This window comes from Aquila chrysaetos, chromosome 1 (genome assembly GCF_900496995.4).
Source record: "Aquila chrysaetos chrysaetos chromosome 1, bAquChr1.4, whole genome shotgun sequence".
Classification (NCBI taxonomy): domain Eukaryota; kingdom Metazoa; phylum Chordata; class Aves; order Accipitriformes; family Accipitridae; genus Aquila; species Aquila chrysaetos.
Window position 1 is genome coordinate 53,405,311 of NC_044004.1, and position 20,500 is coordinate 53,425,810.

General features: G+C 39.0%; 1 protein-coding gene across 4 annotated transcripts in view; it reads left to right on the plus strand.

The window, feature by feature from the left end:
- SMARCAD1 (SWI/SNF-related, matrix-associated actin-dependent regulator of chromatin, subfamily a, containing DEAD/H box 1) overlaps positions 1-20,500 on the plus strand; it is a 48,547-nt gene that overhangs the window by 13,819 nt on the left and 14,228 nt on the right. For 2 of the 4 annotated variants that reach the window (XM_030010100.2, XM_030010109.2), the window contains 6 exons: positions 899-1,073; positions 3,625-3,688; positions 8,043-8,131; positions 10,741-10,830; positions 11,483-11,567; positions 13,059-13,450. In XM_030010100.2, coding sequence (XP_029865960.1) covers positions 899-1,073; positions 3,625-3,688; positions 8,043-8,131; positions 10,741-10,830; positions 11,483-11,567; positions 13,059-13,450 — 895 coding nt within the window. Of the gene's footprint in view, positions 1-898; positions 1,074-3,624; positions 3,689-8,042; positions 8,132-10,740; positions 10,831-11,482; positions 11,568-13,058; positions 13,451-13,692; positions 14,103-20,500 lie in introns of those variants that run through there. The other 2 variants (XM_041123162.1, XM_030010117.2) reach the window with 2 other exon arrangements.

A 20,500-nucleotide genomic window follows, 5' to 3' on the forward strand; every position in this document is an offset into this window, starting at 1 on the left:
CAATCTGTCTGTTGCAACAGCTAAAGAAAGATAGTGAGGAAAAACGGGTTTCTTTTTAGTCTTTTACCTGTATCCGTGTGAAGAGGCCTGCAGGCAAGCCTTTCTGATGGTGAAGTCTCTATGAAATGGCAAACTGCATACAGTTTAATTAATGTTCATTCAGGAAAGGAGATTTTTATCTGTCTATGGAGGGCAGTAGGATGGGAGACCTGTACTTACATTCAGTCTTCTCTGTGCAACTGAGTATCATGAAAAATATATAGGGATTGCTTTTCCTGCAGGTTAGTTCTAATAATAAATCTTCCAGTAAATTCAGGACTTTGCTTTTTTCAGAAAGGTTCTTCCCATGTTTAGATGTTTAAGACACTGCATAAGGATTTTTGAATCTTCTTTCTCAGTGAGCTGAGAACTAGGACAGAGTTGATACTGCACCCGGAAAGTTTTTATAAAGAACTTATCGTACATCTGTTTATCTGTTGGGCAAATAAATACTAGCAAGACTGTTTGAGACAAAGTTGAGATGGTGTGATGTAATTCAGGTAGCTGAAATGATGAAATGTATTAAGATGGTTGTTGCTAAATTGGCAAGTAACCTTTTATAGCACAATGCGAGGGTAAGTCATGGTATTTCCCTTATCTGTTCCTCCTTTCTTCTTTCCTTTGTGAAGTTGAAATGTGTTTACTGCAAACAGAAGACTGTTCTTAATCATATATGCTTTATTTTGTCCTGAATAGGAGGTATCACTTTGGGTACAAGTTGATTCACTTTTACTGAATGCATCTAAACACATTTTGTGCGATCCTGTTGGTTTTGGTTTACAGTAATGTTCTGGTAGAGTAAAACATTCATACGCAAAAATAAATTTTAATTCTTTTTCTCCTCCCCCACACGCTGCAGCTCTGAACAGTCTGATGATGATGAACAGCCTGAAGATGAACTACCCCAGTTGGCATATGTAAATGGTGGGGATCAGCTGCCAGCTGTAAAGAGTGTAGAGGAAGACATAAGAGATGCAAAGCTGCAAACACTGAAGGAACTTTTTCCCCAAAAAACTGACCAAGAATTACTACAAGTAATAATACGCTGTTCTTTTGATTTATTTTGATGACTATTTTGTAGGCAGTACTGCTGAGCCTCTGTCTTTATTAGAGGGAACAGCCTTAATTCTTATTAGCAAAAGGGTATATCAAAGTAATGTATTTTAGGGGAACTGCAGCTGTGTAATGTTTCCATATACACATGCTTACATACACAGACAATTATATATATTTAAAAATGAATATATACACACACACTCTTTATATATATAAAAATATATTAAAAAACCTTTAGATCAACTTGGCAATAGTGAATTCCAGTATATAGAATTTTTTTCTATTATTTCTTTCTGTTGTGATGTTTAATCTTAGTTATAGCTGTCTTGGTTGATAACTACTGATAACAGCTGTTGTTGGAGTGCAGCTAACTGATTAAATGCAGAATGAGTGAAATATTTGCCATCTTCTTCAGCAGATGATATGTTGCACCCTTGCATTTATGAAATTTAATACTCCAAGCCTTTAGTACTTCCAGTGAGGCAAAAAGAGAGTAGATTTGAACTTACTGTAATTTATTCTGATTATGCTGACGTGAACCTGAGTGTTGTGGTTTAACTCTAGCCACACAGCTGCTTGCTCACCTCCCTGCTCCCAGTGCGAGGGGGACAAGAATCAAAAAGAAATAAAACTCATGGGTTGAGATTAATAACTAAAGTAAAATAGAATGTAATAATAACAATAATAAAATATAATAATTGTAATGAAAAGGAATGTAACAAAAAAGAGAGAGAAATAAAACCCAAGAAAAGACAAGTGATGCACAATGCAGTTGCTCACCACCCACTGACTGATGCCTGAGCAGTGATGGGCCCCTCCTGGCCAACTCCCCCCAGTTTATATACTGAGCATGATGTTCTGTGGTATGGAATATCCCTTTGGCTAGTTCAGATCAGCTGTCCTGGCCATGCTCCCTCCCAGCTTCTTGTGCACCTGCTTGCTGGCAGAGCATGGGAAACTGAAAAATCCTTAACTTGGGATAAGCACTGCGTAGCAACAACTAAAACATCAGTCTGTTATCAACCTTATGCTCACACTAAATCCAAACCACACTGTACCAGCTACTAAGAAGAAAATTAACTCTATCCCAGCCAAAACCAGGACACTGAGATACTCTTGGCCATTGTCCAATGTACAGTACAAATCAACAGTAACCTTATGATAACTTATTACAGTAAAATACACTTTTAGCAAGGTTACTTTTCAGTGCTGATGTGTAAATAAATAGGTTTCACTAGCTTTAGTTTTCAAAGCTAAATGTGTTTAAATTAATCTGTTAAGTTTCCTGGTTGTTGAAATGTCACTAAAGAAATATGGAAATTTTACTGGTGCTCCTTGCTGGGTGTTTTTTTCCCAGTGGATCAAGCTTTATGTTTAGGCTCTCTACAGTAGGAAGAAAGAAGGGGTTGCAAATAGCAGTTTTGGAATTTTTTCCTGGATGTTGTAATGAAATTTACATTGTAGATGTTCAGAATGTATGAAGTTTCAGTTTTTGTCCATGAAGAATGTATTTAAACCAAAGAGTGATAACAGTTCATTGTAGCTTAGAAAGTAAATAGAAATGACACGTGTGTCTGGCTGCTGTTTTGTGACTGCAGTGGTGTTTTTAACTACTCAGTGGTACGTTGTGCTGATGGTATTTATTCTCAGAGTGCAAGATAGCTCCTGTATCAGTAGAACTTTGTAGTACATAGAGGGTGTGCAAATTTTTGTCTGCAGTTACATAGCCACAACATTTTTTGAAGGAAGATGGAGAATCTGGAACACTCTGTCCTGACAAACGCTACGCAACTGATGAAGGCTGTTAAGGAAAAATCATGAGCCTTTTGAAAAGGAAATTATGTGTTCCTATCAAAATTGTAAGATGCTGTTTACAAACATGGACAGATACTTGGGAACTGGGATTCCTCATAACTTCATTTTTTATGTTTTTTCGTATTTGTAACCTTTAAGCCATTTGCTTGTGTTGCAGTTATCTCACTTGCAGAAAGCATTCTAAAAGTCTCAACATCCAATTAATTTGTAAAAATGATCTATTTTGAGATTGCACATAGATGGAGAAAGAATCTAGGACTGTGGGGAAGTATAGATAAACTTTGAGGCGTGTTAGCAGTGTCATGAAATGTACTTTCCAGAAATCGGCCAGTGTGACAACAGTATGCAGACGTTTTATGAGTTAAGAAATCAGTTTTTTGGATCATCTGGTTTTGTGATAGTAACATTGAATAGGTTTTGGAAAAAAGCTTTTAGGTAAACCTGCACAGCATGTTTGTGAAGTAGGAAAAAAAGCGACAATAAATGAGATTGTATTAAAAAGGTTTTCCAGTAGGTTTTTTAAAGTGTTTTCAAATACAGCTTATGTGATCAGTCTAGCTAATTTGGTACCTGTTAATTTTGTTGTTGGATTTTACAATACATGTATTTTGGGGGTGTTTTTTAAAGTGTATTTCAATCACCCTGATCTATCATTATCCTCCATTGTTCAACTGGATTAAATCTCACCACTTAGCAGTTGACTTTTTTTTGCAGTTGATAGAATCAGCACGCACAATGGATGAAGCAATAGCTGCTGGTTTGAAGTTCAATGACGAAGGTATGTTTAACAAGAAAAAAAAAAACAACAAAAACTTTAGAAGCTGTAGCTGATTCAGTGAAGTAAACTTGGTTGGGAGGTATTTAAAAAGTGGCAAAGCATAGGCTAAAAGTTATACTATTGTTTGTTATTGTAATAATACAAACCTGAAATTACACGCTTTGCAAGGGGAAAGGTGAATAGAGGATGCGGACCAAAATCCAAAAATAGAACAAAAAAGGGGAGTTTGTTCTGTGAATCTCAGGATTGCTTTTTGTGTGGGTCCTTAAGTGATTTCTGTTCTTGCTGGTTCCTTCTTTGCCCAGAAGTTGAGCAAAATAGTAATGAGTTAGCAATAGTAATTCTAAATGTTGTAGGTGAGAAATCTGGCGGTATGAAAAAAATATACCGGAGTATGTAGCCACTCGTAACTAGATATTGTTTGTGTCAGGGTCCATCACAATTTTCTTTTCAGGCTGACTTCAAGACTTGCTTGTAATTCTGAATAAGAACTATTAGTCTTAAACCTTAGACAAATCCCCATGGTTCTCTAGCAAAACATCCCCCAAACCATGCCTTTGAGCCCTCAGAGCTTATTTAGGGTTTTTTGTTCTGCATCTGAATTTGTGTAGTCTCATGATGTTATCAAAACAAACAAAAAAAAACAAACCAAAAAACCCAACACATGATGTGGGAGTGTGTAGAAAGTGGTAAGCATGTAAAAGGGTCATCATTCTTGGGCTTTGGGTTTGTTTCTTGACATCACCTAAGTCCAGGGTTAAATCTTTTCTCTTATATTAATCTTTTTGACTGATTTACTGGAGTTGGTGGGGGAAGAGTGGAAGGTTGGTATGAATATTAACATCATTATAAACAGCTGATCCATGTCAGCAGTCTCCATCTGTTTGCAGTTCAGTTGTCCATGGTTTTCCTGAGAGATCGTCATGGTTTGGATATGATGGAAAAAGCTATTTCTGATCACTCTTGATTATTTTAGTTGTTCTAAGAGGTTCATATGTCTTTTCATGCAGTATCCTATGTATTTGGAAGCAATATGTCTAGAAAGCTCATGTGCTGTGGGAGAACAGTTTTACTCCCTTTCTAAAGTAGAAGATATTTTGCCCATTTGGTTCCCCCCGTTGTATGTACCATATTTTCATCTTCTGATTTTTATATGCAACTTCAAAGATTTCTAACAATTATCAGAAAGCTTTAAAACATTGGGCTAATTTTAATGAAAGGTTGCTTTTGTGTTTTGTTTGTTGTTTCTTTTTTTACCCAACCAGACCAACTTTTTGAGGTTATCACTGTGCATGATCAGATTCTATAGATGGGACTTCTTGGATGCTGGCAATAGAATACTAAAGCTGGCATACTGTTGAGGGACATACTACTTCTGAGTGCTGCTGCTCCTGGAAAATCCCTTCCTGGAAGACTATGATTACTTTTCAAGGGTTTTGATTAACATTAAACCAATTTAAGCTAATATATGTCCTTAAACTTTGTTGCAGTTCACAGTGTTTGAAGTAAACCACTTTGATTTCTGGTATGTAGGTGCTGCCTTTTGGCCATTTTTGTGTTGATCTAAGAATGCTGTTTCACATCCTTTCAATATGAGCCCACAGAAAAATCTTCTTGGCAGCAAAATTCTCACTAATCACAGCTGTTGTATAAAATATTTAGTTAGGAGTAAGCATGCCTGAAAGTGATGGTATAAATCACCTTATTTTGGACACATTTTTTAAAAATGGAGACATTAATGAACATCTGCTTATCTATGTCAATTTATGATATGCTTTACTTGTTGTGAAGTGTTCACTGTGTGAGAGGTCAGGGACAAGATCCAGTTTTGTGAAGCATGGCTTTGCTAAAAAAGCGTGGCTGAGGTCCTCAAATTTTTCTATCCTTCCAAAATGACAAACTCGTATTTATAGCCTGAATTCAGTAGTTGTATATAGCTAAACCAAGAAGGACTGCAAATGACTTATAAGTATAAAGATTAGACGTGACACTCTGAAAATATGTGTATGAAAAAGATGTGAAGTTATATTAATACCTGCTGCTTGTGATTTGTTTCTGGTGTCGTTTTCCATACATCTTGAAAACCACGAAATCAGTCAGGGTGCTTCTGAGCTGAAGCCTCATGTAAACCTGTCTGATATTCACTGCTTTTTGAATGGGCAGAAATGACTGTTTCTTTTGTAGTGGTGGGGGAAGTCACAGTAATAAGGTGTGGTTTTTTTTTTTGTAGTGGTAGCAGCAAATAACACTGGAAGTAATTACAGATGCCTCTTCAAATTTTGAAACCCTGGAGCTGCTTTTCTCATTGCTTGTTAATGATAAAATTTATAGAGAGGACAAGGATTCCTCGAAGTCCCAGTGGGCCCTGCCTCCGGTCCAAGGATGCTTCCCATCTAGCAGTAGTAGAGTTTCTTCATCCCCTCAGCTGTATGCTTCCTTAGCACAAGAAGGGATAATTAAGTGTACCTTGCAAAGTGAATGTCTTCTGCAAATGTCAAAAGAAAAAAAAAAAATCCCAACTTTCTGATGTGGTGGGTTTCAGAAGACCACAGGTTGATTTCTGAAGAGTTCTGTGTTGATAAGTTCCTGAGACCATGGTTATCCAGATCCTTTGCTACAGTCTAATTGCCTCTAAAATGGCTCACGCTCAGGCTTTCTTCAGAGACTACTGAGTGCTCAGCCCGTGACTTCAAAGCAGGGAGATCCTTGAAATACTCTTATATGGAGCCCATGTATTTTTTAGGGCAAAGATGTTTGCAGGGTCACTGTTCGTATTACAAATTATCCATCCTGAGTGCAGTTTTAATTGAGCTTAAGCAGTAATAGCATGAGGCCCCCATGACTTCTAGAGCTTTACCCAACAGCAGCTCGACAGCCCGTAGCTTTGCTATCAAGACAAACACATTACTCAGACTTAAGCTAGTAGCATGGCTTTTCCTGGCAATATTGTTTAAATGAGGTTCTTGGGCAGAAAGGTCAAGGTCTGAATGGTGAAGGAGAGCTGCCTCCCCTCCATTGGCACATTCTCTGGATGCTTTGAACTGTGCCTCTTGCATATATTTATACTGATATATATAAAAATACATAGACTTTGGAAAAAAAATCTTATCAGTGTTTTCTAGTATCTCTTGCCAAATCCTTCATGAAAGGAAGAATTGCTGATGCTTTACTTTTCTGCCTTTGGGATGTTTTAATGATTTATTTTTAAAAAATATTTATATGTCACATCTCTGATGTCAGAGAGAGTGAATGAGTCTAGTAGAAAGGTTATTTGAAAATATTTCAATGCAAAATATCTTTTTGTGCAAAGATATGGCTACTTAATTTTGCACAACTAAAACTATTTTGATCATCTGGACAGTCTTTTGGATTGGAAAGTAAGCGTGCTTTGTGTGTGTGTGTCTGCGTGTGCTTGTTCCCTGGTCTCCTTTGGCAGTCTGGGAGGGCAGGTTGGCCAGAGATGCTAGTATCAGACATCAAAGCTCTGCAGGCAGTCATTCTTGGAAAAAAGATATAACTTGCAGTACTATTCCAGATCACGGACTAGGAACTTTTACAATAATTTGGTCTGGTAACAGTTGCTGCTTCAAGCAAAGTGAATGTGCAGAAATAGTGGTAATGTGCTCTTTCCTTCATGAGTGTGCACGGTGGCAGTCAGAAAATGTGCCTGATGGTGCAGGTCTTAATGCTAAGTGATAATCTCTTGATAATCACCAGGGCCCAAAAACATTCAGAAAGTTCTGGCTTATATGGACTGTTTATAAGTAATATGGTTATCGCTGATATTTAGTTATCACTGACTTAATATGCACAGTTTTCTTTCAGACCTTTGGAATTAATGTTGAAAACTGTTTGGTGATAACCTCTCGGGTGTGCACCTGAGCCAGAAATTAGTCATCAGCACTTCCAGACTGGCAGTGATGTACATATTCCAACTCATGATTGGGGTTCAGCCTTGATTAAATGCCAACTTTCCAAAAGCAATGTGCTTGAATAAAAACAGACAGATACATACCTTTATGCAACTTGTGTGTAAAACACTTGGCAATTATAAATAAAGTAAAAAAAAAAAAAAAAAAAGCTGTTTCAGTTATGTATGTGAGGTAATTGCTTGATTAATTGCCAAACTACTAAAGAAAACTCAGACATAAATTAACATATACTTTAAAGCAGCTGCTTTGCTTGAAGTTTCAATGTATCTGTGGACTATAATAGGAAGCTATTATGGAGACTGGTAAATGTCTTGTGCAGTTAATAAGTAGCTACTATAGTGTTGGTTGAATGATCCTACTGTTTTGGGGTGAACTTGATGAAAGTAATTAATTCTTCTTTTCTGCCTCAATTCTTTTCAAAGCTGCCTCTCGTAAAAGGAAACTAAAAGGTTCTCCAACAAATTGCAAAACCAGAAATGAGCAAGTCACAAAAAAGCCAAAAGCTAATTATGTAAGTACTGTTTTTTCTCTCTGTGCATTGTAAAATAAGTGGAATTAGCTGACTTGGCCAATGACAATGGTGTCATGAAGTTGGTGGGTTTTATCAGAAAATCCAATCAAATTCAAATCTTGCCATGTGAATGAGGTTTTTCTACTTTCTTCTCCTTGGTAATTCTGAATGGAATTATCTGCTTTGTTCTTTAGCATTTGTGGATTTGTATCCCAATAGCCTGTTCACTGCTTTTGTGGAAGTGGTTGGTGGCAGGTAGCAGTATGTGAGGCTGTGATACTATTCAGTTCTTGTGAACATCAGTGGAAGTTAAAGGCTACAGATCACCTTGCCTCATCAGGTCATTCCTTGTGTTTCCTCAAATAGATGAAGTTTAACATCTGTTGCTACTGTTCTGTGTTACAGAATTAATCTTGTTTATGTATATATTTGTGTTGTGGTTTAACCCCAGCCAGCAACTAAGCACCATGCAGCCACTCACTCCCTGCCCCTGCAGTGGGATGGGGGAGAGAATCAGGAAAAAAAAAAAAAAGGTAAAGCTCATGGGTTGAGATACAAACAGTTTAATAAAACAGAAAGGAAGAAACTAATAATGATGATAATAATAATAATAAAATGACAATAATAATAATAAAAGGATTGGAATATACAAAACAAGTGATGTACAATGCAATTGCTCACCACTCGCTGACCAATGCCCAGTTAGGTCCCCAGCAGCGATCCCTCTAGGCCGACTCCCCCCAGTTTATATACTGGGCTTGACACCACATGGTATGGAATATCCCTTTGGCCAGTTTGGGTCAGCTGCCCTGGCTGTGTCCCCTCCCAACTTCTTGTGCCCCTCCAGCCTTCTTGCTGGCTGGGCAGGAGAAGCTGCAAAATCCTTGACTTAGCCTAAACATTACTTGGCAACAACTGAAAGCATCAGTGTGTAATCAAGATTCTTCTCCTACTGAATCCAAGACATAGCACTATACCAGCTACTAGAAAGAAAATTAACTCTATCCCAGCTGAAACCAGGACAATTTGAAACTATGACTTAGGGAAATCTTTAAAGGAATTAATTGGTTACATTTGAAGGAATGATTACTTTGACCTCTGCTAATAAATAGGATCTATGTAATTATCCTGGTCCATTCAGGTTGGTATTTGGCAGATCTTATGCATGGTCCTACAGTGTTGTCATGAGGTCAGCTCCCAGGCATCCCAGTAGACATCCTTGAAAACCATTTAGGGTAGAGAAAGGGAATTCTACAGTAAATACTGGAGGCTGGATGGAGGATGGTGACTATCTCTGTTGAAATTTAACCAAAAATTGTCCTCAGAAAAAAACCGAAGAAAATGCAGAGTTTTCCATGAAAGCAAAAATAATATTACTTGCGTAGCCCTCTACTTCCTGGAGGACAGCTGTGAAATTTGTGAGGCAAGATTTGCCAGGGTTTGGGTTTATTCTTTCTCATGAAACCCCTGGGTTAGGTTACAAAGGAGACTTTACTGAATTATTACCCAGCCAGACTAGCAAACAATGCTTCACTGGACCTGGTTTCATGCAGCAGTTTGATTTCTCTGGTTAACAGTTCCATTACAGTTAAAAGGGGAAGAATTAGGAAAAATAAAGCAGAAACACGGGTTTTTAGAATTCGTACTAGAAAATCATAGAAAACTGGCAGGGTTTTCTTCTCCCTCTTCCTTTTTGTCTTGTTCCTAAGACTAGAACATACTTTGCCAGCTATTGTACGTACTGTAGCTGTACCATAGGCTCGTTGAGGAAAGGAACTGTCCTCTGTTACTTGGAGTGCTTCTGGGTGATCTGGTTTGTGCTATTTCAGCAAATGGCATCATTCAGCGAAGTAAATATTGATCAAACCTGTTGGCATCTCTGCTGTAGATAAGTAGATCTGTAATCACTTTGCATTCAAAGCTGTGTGAAGGAAGTTGCATAATTCTTTGTGGTGAATACATAACAGAGCAGCTTGTGGCATGTGGAAGTTTTGGCACTTATTCATAAGAAACCTCCCTTTTTGCAGGCTGATAATAGCTGTTAGTGAAGCTATTGTTGATGAAAACTTTAGCCAGCTTTTGATGTGACTCCATGGTGCTGTGACACAGTATTTGTGGATTTTTTTTCACCTGTAAATCTTCACATAAACACACCATTTGACATGTTTATGGTGGGTTAAATACTGCATGCTTGGTAATCTAACCTAAGTGACTGACTGTTAACCCTGCCATCTTCTGCCTTAAGTATCATGCAGAATCACTACTAACTTTTTGTTTTAAAGAAATACAAACTAGATAGTTCTAAATTATTTCTATATTGGTATGTAACTTTGCACTGTGTATGCTTATCAAGTAAAGAATGCCAGTCTTTTATGACTGAAGACATTTTCTATGCTTAATGAAAGTTTTGGTCTTATTTTGATCATTGACTATGTATGAGGAATCGCTTCTGCAACTTGGATTTGTCTTAAGTGCTTTTGTCATTAAGAGTGGGTCTTTAAGTGTAAGCAATATTGATTAGGCTTGATTGTTTTGAATTGGGTTTTTTTTGTTTGTTTCTATGCTTGTAATTTACATTAAACCTAATAGGTTTCTTTTTTTTAACATAGCTGGATGAGTCAGAACCCCAAAGACAATGGGAGAGGCAAGAGATGCTTGTGAAGAAGCTGCAAAATACATTCCCTGGATTGGATAAGGAGGTGAGCTCATGTCTCCTGATGGCATATCAGGTTTTGACGACTTAAGAGAATTGCAGCTGTTGATAGTCCAAATGAAACAGTCCTTACACCAGCAGCACTCTTGGAAAGAGCCCAGGGTAGGAAGGTCTTCTCTGCTGCTTTTGGAATGTAATTTGCCCTGAACTCGGAGCAGTTGGATGTAATCAGGACTATATGGAACTTCTCATCCTACCTTTTTGGTCCTGTGACAAGCCTGGCATAGTCAAATTTGATGACCTATTATAAAAATGCGTGGAAAAATCATCTCTCCCTCTCTGTCACACTCTACTCCCCTGGACAACTAGATATGCTGTGCACTTTGTATTAGTTTAGTACCTGACGATACTCAGCAACTGGTCAGGGCATTTTAATATTGTGCTTTAAATTGTTGGAAGCAAAGCTTGTTTATGTGTGTTACTCTTCTGAAAAGTGGAGTGCAGCTCTGTCTAAACTGAGTGTATAAGGGTAAATTGAAAGGTTTTTCTCCTTTTGATTTCCTTTATTTTGAATCGTCTGATTTACAGGGGCTTTCTTTGCCATGTGCAATTAAGTGTTAGTGCCTTAACATTGTTATGCACAGAAACTTAGCTTTTGCTTATCTTACCACAGTACAAAATTTCTTATCTTTTACTAGGAACTCAGAGATGTGCTTCAGGAACATAACTGGGTGTTTCATGAAGCACTGGAGGCCCTGAGAGTGTTTGCAGAAGATGATGAGGGTAACGACAGATTTATAATCCATTTTATCCCAAGATAAACAGACTTGTGATACAAATATTTTCTAATGTCCAGCAATAACAGTCCTGACAGCACTATGCCTAGAAACTTGCAGTGATACTTGAAAATAGTATTATGGGGAGGATAAAAGAAGGAAACTCAATTCTTCTGTATTTTGAAGTGTCATGATTTTTTTTTTATCTTTTGCTCTGTAAGTAGGGATAAATATCTTTGCTTGCTAACACAGATTTATATAAGAAGTTGTAAGTACCTGTAGGTATATCGTAAAATATATTTTGAAATGTGTCAAAGCTGACACCTGCTCCCCTCCTGCTTGTTTAAGAATAAGTTTTGTTTTTTAACCGGGTAATCTGTAAATTAGTAATTGCAAATAACTGCGTAGGTGACAAGTGACATATGCTGTTTTATCCTTTTAAAATATATTCTAGGAGAGAAAAATACTAGAAATAGGCCTTAAATTGTGCAACCAATTTATAAATACCCATGCATTAAATGTGGTAGGGAGCAAGAACCATGATTCCAGGTAAATCTGTGAGTTATAACTTGAACACTATTTAATGAGTTGATTATTTTTGTGTTACACAGCTGTCAGATATCTATATGTTTTGCTGTATCAGCTATTTAAGTATTCTTGGGACAGGATAGTATTCTTGACTGGATTCTTTACAAGTGGAGAAAGCTATCAGTATGTGTGAGGTTGGGTCCTTGCCTCCTGCTGCTGCTGCTTCTGAGAAAGCAGACATCAGGGTTGGAGTCAATCAGCAGCAAGCTGGGATTGGGCAGAAGAGAAAGCGTTGCAAGTGCTTTCTTCCAAAGAAGGAAGAAAAACCCATAGAAGTCACTTCTGAAAATTACTTGCTCACATTCTGTATAAATAACCTCTATCTTACTTTAAGACAGTAGGGTTATTTTTGTCTGAAATACCTCATTCTTCTAGTTTCTTTAACAAGTGCATGTTTTTGTTGTCCCACCTCTAATGCTGTACTGAGATCCATTAAAATGGAAAAAGTATATAATTTTCATGGTGAAAGTAGGCTTGTTTTGTGAAATCAGCAGAATTAATATCTCTGCAGTCAGGTGGAGTGGGACCAGTATCTCATCCCAGTGATACATCAGAGTTCTTGCCTACCTGCTCTTACCTTGGAGCTTTTGCAGCTGACACATATTACATAGCGTTGATCATCTGTATTTGAAGATAGTTACTTAAAACCTTCTGCTATTTGAGCAGTATTCAAATTAGTATTGCTCATCTCATACTCACAGTTGGTACTATTTACATGTTTTAAACAGACTTGCATGGTGTTTGCTCCTCTCTTCTTTTTTCTTAGTAACACCTGCTGTTGAGTTGTTGTGTATTAAATACTAGAAAGGTGTTTTATATCTATATAGGTTTTATTTTGGAAGAACAGTGGGTTTTAATTCGCACTTAACCAGTACGCGTTGACTTGTTGCCTTCTATATCGCATGCATAGGCATGGGATTTCCTCCCAAAAGTGAAGCTTCTGACTGGACTGAAGCCTCCGCCAAGAGCAGAAGTGATGAGAGTAAAGAGAAGCCAAAGCAGAAATCTACCGGGAAAGAGCAGAATGGCTTTCGGAAAAAGGACAAAGGCAAAAGGAGCATTTGGAGTACTAAAAGAGAAACAGAAGACTCGGAGGACGAGTCAGCTTCTGAAGACGGTGGTAGCTCCCTTGACGAGGACTACGGCAGCGGCGATGAAGTGATGGAGGATGGCTACAAAGTGAAAATCCTCAGCTTCCTGCAGGATGCTTCCCCGAGCGAACTGGCTTTGATTCCCCAGTGTTCTCAGAAAAAGGCTCAGAAGATAATAGCGCTCCGGCCCTTTAACAGCTGGGAGGCTCTGGTAGGTTTGCATTCTTCTTTTCCTATCCCCAGCCTGCCTAGAGTCAAGGTGGCTTCAGCCTAGGGAGGCTTAGATGGGTGGCCTTATCCTGATTAGGCTAAAATGCTATGTTCCTCCTAAGCCAATAGCATTTCAAATAGTGTCATATGACCTGATTTTGAATGAATTAAGGGGTGATTTTCCTGAAAAACTCAAGCTGATTGGCTGACATTACTGTCACTCACTCTGTAGCATAGAAAGTTGGTTGATTTCACTGTAGAAGAAGAAATTAGAGCTTTCATTTGGGAAGGAGGTGTTTGCTAGCCTGTTCTGAGCTCTTGTAGCTGAAAACCCATGCAGGAGGCAAGAACGTGGCAGGACCTTTACTGCAGACACTTGAATAGCAGCAGCAGCTTCCAGGGTAGCTCCATGACTGAAGGTGCCAGCATGGATATTTTCAGTTTCATACAAGAAACAGTCGTGTGGGGTTTTTTTGGTTGCCTCTTTTTTTTTTTTCTTTAATCTACTGCAGCTTAGTCTCTAGCATGGTTTTGCTAGCTAAGTAATGCAGCCATTTTTTAGTGGCGCGAGCTGCTGTGTTTTTATTAATAAAAGGTAAAGCATCAGAAGGCTAAACCACAATCCACAGCAGAAGGGAAAATGATACCTCTTGGTAAGTAGAATATCTACTGTCATTGGGATGTTACTTTCAAATGTTTTCCATGGTTTGTTTGTTGCCTTCACGTTTCATGCAGTTTCAGTTAACTGCAAGACATCAGACCTGATAAGAGCAACATCCTGGTAAGAAATTTGAAGTGTATTACGGCAGATTTTCTTGGTTTAATTTATTAGTGCTTTGGATTTTAAAGCAGTAATTGAGCGTAGGCCCTCTTACACAGTAATTGGTATGTTTTTTCATCAGTATGCGTTCTGAAACCTCCCCCACTGATGTATGCAAGTTCTGCTTGTATTTTTTTCAGAGCAGAACAGAACTTCCTCAATATGGCTAAAACAATAACATTTATTATTTGGTGTGTGAAATGTTTTACCACAAAACAGTAAGAGATACTAAACAGATTTTTAAGGAAAACAAAATGATCTTTGTATGTTGTGTTGCAAGGGGGGGAGATGAGAGGAGCATACTTAAAAAATACAGGGTGCAGGTATGCTGCAAAAGAAATCCGTTTTGCCCCAAGCCTTTGGCTTCTCACAGAACATCTGTCATACGGCTGTTGCTTTCTAAACTTGTTGGATTTTGCCTGAGCTTAATTCTTTGCAGAAATATTTGCTACAGGGCTGTTCTCCTTTTCTCTGTGTGAAATATTTAACAGAAGAAAAGCTGCATGGGCCTGTTTGTGTTCAAAATTTGTCTTTCATAAAGATTGCTGCTGTCAGCAACCACATGTTTATGTAGTATTGTGAATACTTGCCCAGAGTAGTAGTTTGCAGCAGATCTTAGCAGATGTTTTGTATTGGTGTGGATTTAATTGTTTCTAAAGATCCAGTAGCTCAGTGACCCGATATTTTTCCTACTAATTAATAAGCGTGGTAGAATAATGGAGAGAGCTGATTCACTTTCAACATTAAAGAAATTGGCTTAGTTTTAAAGTCTCTTTTTACTGTAATGGTATCTTTTGTAACACAATGTAAAGCACTAGAAGTTGTTACCACTTGCTCATTATTAGAATTGAGGAAGATCTTAAGGCTGTCAGCCTGAGATTAGGACTAAAGCCTACTTACTTGGAAATTGAACATCTTATTCCAGGAAAATGTAAATTAATTTTTTTTTTTTTTTTTTTTTTTATTCTGGACAAGCTTTTTAAGTTGGACTAAGAATTTTTTTTCAGGTGGATTTAAATGAACTTCAAGCTTGTGAAGTTATTAAGAATGCTTGAAAATACTTATTCCTTGCAGCAGATATTTAAGACAGATGTTTAACTTGATCTGATAACACTTAAAACACACAGAAAAAAATTTAACAAACATGGTTCTCAAAAAATAAATGGAGAGACCTGAAAACATCCTTGCTCATGAGGATTAATTCCCTTGGCAATTTAGAAATGCCCGTACTGTAGATCAACTACATTTTCCAGGAGGGTAGTTTTAGCCAGTTTTCAGTGCTGGAGATGACTAGCCAGGATTGCCTCCTCTCAAACACTAACTTGCATAAAGACTGCTCAGGTATGTCCTTGAGGCTTTAGGTGTCTGTCTCCTTGTTCAGAGAAGTGATGCTTCTTTGTGCAAGGGCCTGTGGCCTCTCCCGAATGTGTTGTGTGCGTAGGGAGGGTAGTAGGTCACAAAATAGATTGGGATGTGTGCTCTGAGGGAGCGTCTTTCTGAGTACTCCTTGTATTCACAACTCAAAATTGCGCGTTGCTTTTTGAGGGCAGAAGGTTTGAAAGGGTGGTCCCAGGTGCCCGTGCTGTAGAAGCAAGCCCAAGCATGGAGCTGGGACACAAGAGGAGGTGTGGCGACCAAATGGGAGATGCAGGAGCAGAAGTTCATGAGGAGCAGCTCTCCCCTGCTGGAAATTGGGGATTGTAACACAAGGGGAGCAGATGGGGATGCAGGGGTAGGCAAACTAAAGGGCGATCAGCAGAAAGCGGGGCTGGGAGGGCTGGGAGGAGAGGGAGGGAGGAGCACCGAGAACATGGCTGGCTGTGGAGGGCAAGGCGAAGACAAGGGTTCAGAGCAGACTGCAGGGCAGCGTGAAGAGGAAAGTTTACCTCCCTGTGTCTTGGTCTGATGTCACATGTTAAGTAGCTTTTGTGCAAGGGGCCAGTGTTTAGTGATGTTTTCTTCTCACGGTGCAGGCCTGCTCTGTACCGGCTTCATGCTCTACACCTCCTCAGGACAGATGTGTTGGTAAACCGACAGCTGTTAGAGACACCTCCCCTCCTGGTGGGTCCTTTCCTACATTGGCTTCCCACCTTCTTCTCCTGTTTGCTTCGGGGTGCTGGTGACACCCCACTGGCACACATTACGGGCTGGCAGACAGCATGATTTCTTTCCTTGGTGGAAGCACTTCTGGGCACCCATCACCCTTCCTCCTCACCCTCACTCCTCTAAAAAACTCGTTGGTGCTTAATTAAGTTTTAACAGCGCTTTTTTTTTCCAGACTGTTGGAATTGGCCAGTGTTGGAAACGGCAGCTCTCAGCACCATTTCCTCAGCAGACAGGCTGTAAACACGGTCATGTAATGCCAATACCTGCCTGTTCAGTGTGTGCAAAGGAACAAGGGCAGAGCCAAGACTGGCTCCAGAAGGAGCCCAGCTGAACTTTTGGGGTCTGGGGAGGTGTCCTGTTCCTTGGCCTGGTGTATGTGCCCAATGCAATTTCACACTGCCTCTACTAGATGCAGGGGTACAAACTGGAGGGAGTTTAATGCTATTTAGTTTCTTATTTTTAAGGTTTATACCTGTTAACTGCTTGAATTTTCTTTTAGCATAGAAACATATGTATCTGAGTTTTGCTGTATCCTCTCATTTCTCTCATTCGTGGTATTATTCTACCACAAAATAAACCCTCTCTTTTTGCATTTAAAGACTTTACGTGAATTAAACAATGTCTATTGTTTTTAAAAATTACAAATTCTTAAGGAGTACATGCAAGTTAAACTGACGCAAAATATTGCATAGAAATTTTGACATAGCATATTTTTAGCTTATCACTTTTAGGGGAATGGGAGAACTGAGCAGTCAAAGATGGACTTACTTGTGCATCATATTTTGTATACTGCAGTAGCATATGAGCTAGGAGATACAAACTCAGGGGAGGGTAGCTTTGGCTTTTTTATAATCTCTCATTTTGGTTGGCTGCACATGTACAAGCTGCTACAAAAACCAAACTAGAAGAAAATCCAGAAGCACTGTGGACCCAAGCAAACTGAAGGGAAGCAGCAAATGCATCAGGGTAGAAATGGGAGCTGCTTACGGTGGAACTGGAGTTTGTTGATGGAGGTTGAGGCTGCCTTTCACCCTTAGGCAGTAAAGTGAAATCCTAAATCGCCTTGAAGTGGTGTAAAGTAAACCCGAGCAGAGCACGCTGGTGTGGCGGTTATGCACTATGGGCAGTGCTGCAGCCCAGGACTCCAGTGGACCTTTCTTCAAAGCATGCTGTGGAAGCTCAGAGGTTCAGTAGTCCATGAAGGTCTCATGTTTTTGGACCTCATATGAGGGGGGAAAAAAAAAAAAAAAAAAAAAAAAAAATTAGCCTGGGAGCATGTCAGAGCTTCTAGTAAACCAAAGGCCACCTGAGGATCTGCTTTGTGTTCTGCACGACAGGGTAACATCGTGTGTTTCACATGTAAACCAGTGGCTAAAGTTTTTTCTTGTTGTAACTTGGAGATGGATGTTAATGTGTTGACATGAAACAATACAATTTCTCTTAATAACAGATGGCTTCGTTCTCCATACCTTTATTTATAGATTACAGGATTTATATTCATGCCAACCAAAGCTTTAGGCATCAAAACAAATGTTGAAATTTTTAATTGCCTGTTAAAAATCATGTTCTTTACGTCTCTATTTCTTAAGAGGTGTCTATTTAGCAAACTTTTTTGCAAGTGTTGACAAGTGTGCCTTAGCCTGGTTTAAGCTATGAGTGTTGGTAAACTTTCTGGGTTTTGTTTAAAATGGAACAAAACCACAAACAAACCAAACACCCCCAAAACTGTAACGGCAGGCTGTCAGTAGAGGGCATCACTCCATTTATTTTTTTTATTTCTGTTGGAGTCAAAGCATAGCCTGCTTGTACATTTCAGCTCAACAAAGCTTGCTTGTACTCTGCAATGTGGCAATATTAATCAGTTACTTAACATGTAATAGCTGGATCATATGACCCCTCCTTTTTTTAAGGAAGGAATTCTAGAATACATGCATGTGAAGTCTTGTGTTAAATTTTAACAGATCCCTGATTTAAAATTCAGAAAAATCTGTGGAAATTACTTCTGTTTTAACAAAAGAATGGCAAATCCAAAGGATCTTGTATTCCTCAATTCTTTAAATCCATTAATAAAAAAAGGAAGATGTCTGTTCTTTACAGTGAAATATATTTATGCATAAATATGCATGAAAATAGTATAATTACAAATATGACCCCAGTTACTGCAGAAATACATTTATTAGAAGGTTTTACACTTTTTGTAGATGGCCCTACATGGAATCCAGGAGAAGCTGGTGGGCCTGAAGGGCCTGTTTTGATGCAGTTTCAGGCTTCTTGGCTCTGAAATGGAGAATATCCATATTGTAGTGAAGATACAAAGTTTAGCGAAAGGAAATGTAAAGTAGCTGGTGTGGTCTTGAGGAAGCAAGTGGTGGAAGTAAGGCTTCTGTGTCAAAATTAATAATGCTTTATAGTTTAAAAGGAAAAAATTAGGAAAATTTAAGTTTTAATTAAAGACACGATGTCACATGGCAAGTCTGTGGCTGGCACAAGGTTGTGAGAATGAGACTGGTGAGTAGCAATTCTCATTACAAAAAGATCAAGAGCTCTTGGAGAAAGCATGTGTTCATGATTGATGTAGGAAGGATTGTGACATGGAGCCATTTTAAAAAAAAATTAAAACTGATGCTAGATTAGATGCATCTTCTAGCAAGCATGAGTGAAGCAACCTCTGCTCTAAGTAGTAGACTCAGAGTACAAAGCAGCAGAGGAAGTTAGCTTTGGTCAAGGTGGGAACACGTGTTCTGGGAAGATGAGGACATGGTGGCAGAGCAGTTACAGCACTTAAAGATCTCTTCTCAGCCAAAATAGGAGGGAATATGCTATTGCGGGATAGGGAGCCACAGTGATACTGAATGTGGGCTGTCCACATGGCTCAGCTGCAAGCTTTTGACTCAAACACTGGTGTGCTCAGGAGTGGTGCAGAGGCCTCGTGTTAGTTTGTATTTACATTGAGATTCTGGTAGCTTGACTTGTCCTCTGCCAGCTTGTTTGCTGTGACGTTTAGAAAATGCATTTGTGTGGTTTATCTTGTTTGTCCCTCTGTAAAATGAGGGTAATACTGACATGAAACACACACATGCTGGAGAAGAACATGCATGGCCTGGAGAAGTGAAGGCTCTGGGGAGACCTTCCAGCAGCCTTCCAGTACCTAAAGGGGACCTTCAGGAAAGCTGGGGAGGGACTTTTTACAAGGGCATGTAGTGATAGGACAAGGGGTTAATGGCTTTAAACTGAAAGAGGGTAGATTTAGATTAGATGTAAGGAAGAAGCTCTTTACTGTAAGGGTGGTGAGGCACTGGAACAGGTTGCCCAGAGAAGTTGTGGATGCCCTGTCCCTGGAAGTGTTCCAGGCCAGGTTGGGGGGGGCTTTGAGCAACCTGGTCTAGTGGAAGGTGTCCCTGCCCATGGCAGGGGGCAGGGGCGTTGGAACTACGTGATCTTTAAGGTCCCTTCCAACCCAAACCATTCTATGATTCTATGCAAAAAAATGGAGAAACTAAATGGTGCTAAAACCTTGTCAGGATGATGGTACTGCCCGTGAAAATGTGTGGACAAGTGCTAATGACCTGGTAGATTTGTCTAAGTTTGTGTTTCGTAGATTTCACAGGTGGTCAGGTTCATTGCAAGAAAAAAGACTTTAGGTAAATCTTAGCTTAGTGAAGAAATTCTCCTCCAACACTGAAATGTGAAGAACTGAAAAGAATGAACCAATTCTTGTTGATCTTTTGGGCCTGTCAGTACTTGGTGATCACAAAAAACCTGACACGGTTTTGGGAAACTTCTTAGCCATTAAATCTTTTTTTTTTTTTTTTTTTTCCAGTCTGCCTAAATCTGGTTTGAATGTGCCATTTGTGGTACAGTTAGAACTGGAACCGAGTAATGCTGAGCTCCGGACAGATTAATTACAAAACCTTAATAGCCTTCTTCATAGGTTGGTTTGCTTTGATGCCTACATTGTGCTTACATCTTACACCTTTAGTATCTAATAGGGACTGCTTAAAAGGAAATCTAATGATAATCGGTACTCTTTTTTTTTTTTTTTTCTTCCTTTTGTGGTTTTGCTCTGTTAGTGGGCCGGGCCTTCAAAGCTTGCTTTGCGCTGTACATTGCCTCTCCTTGAGGATT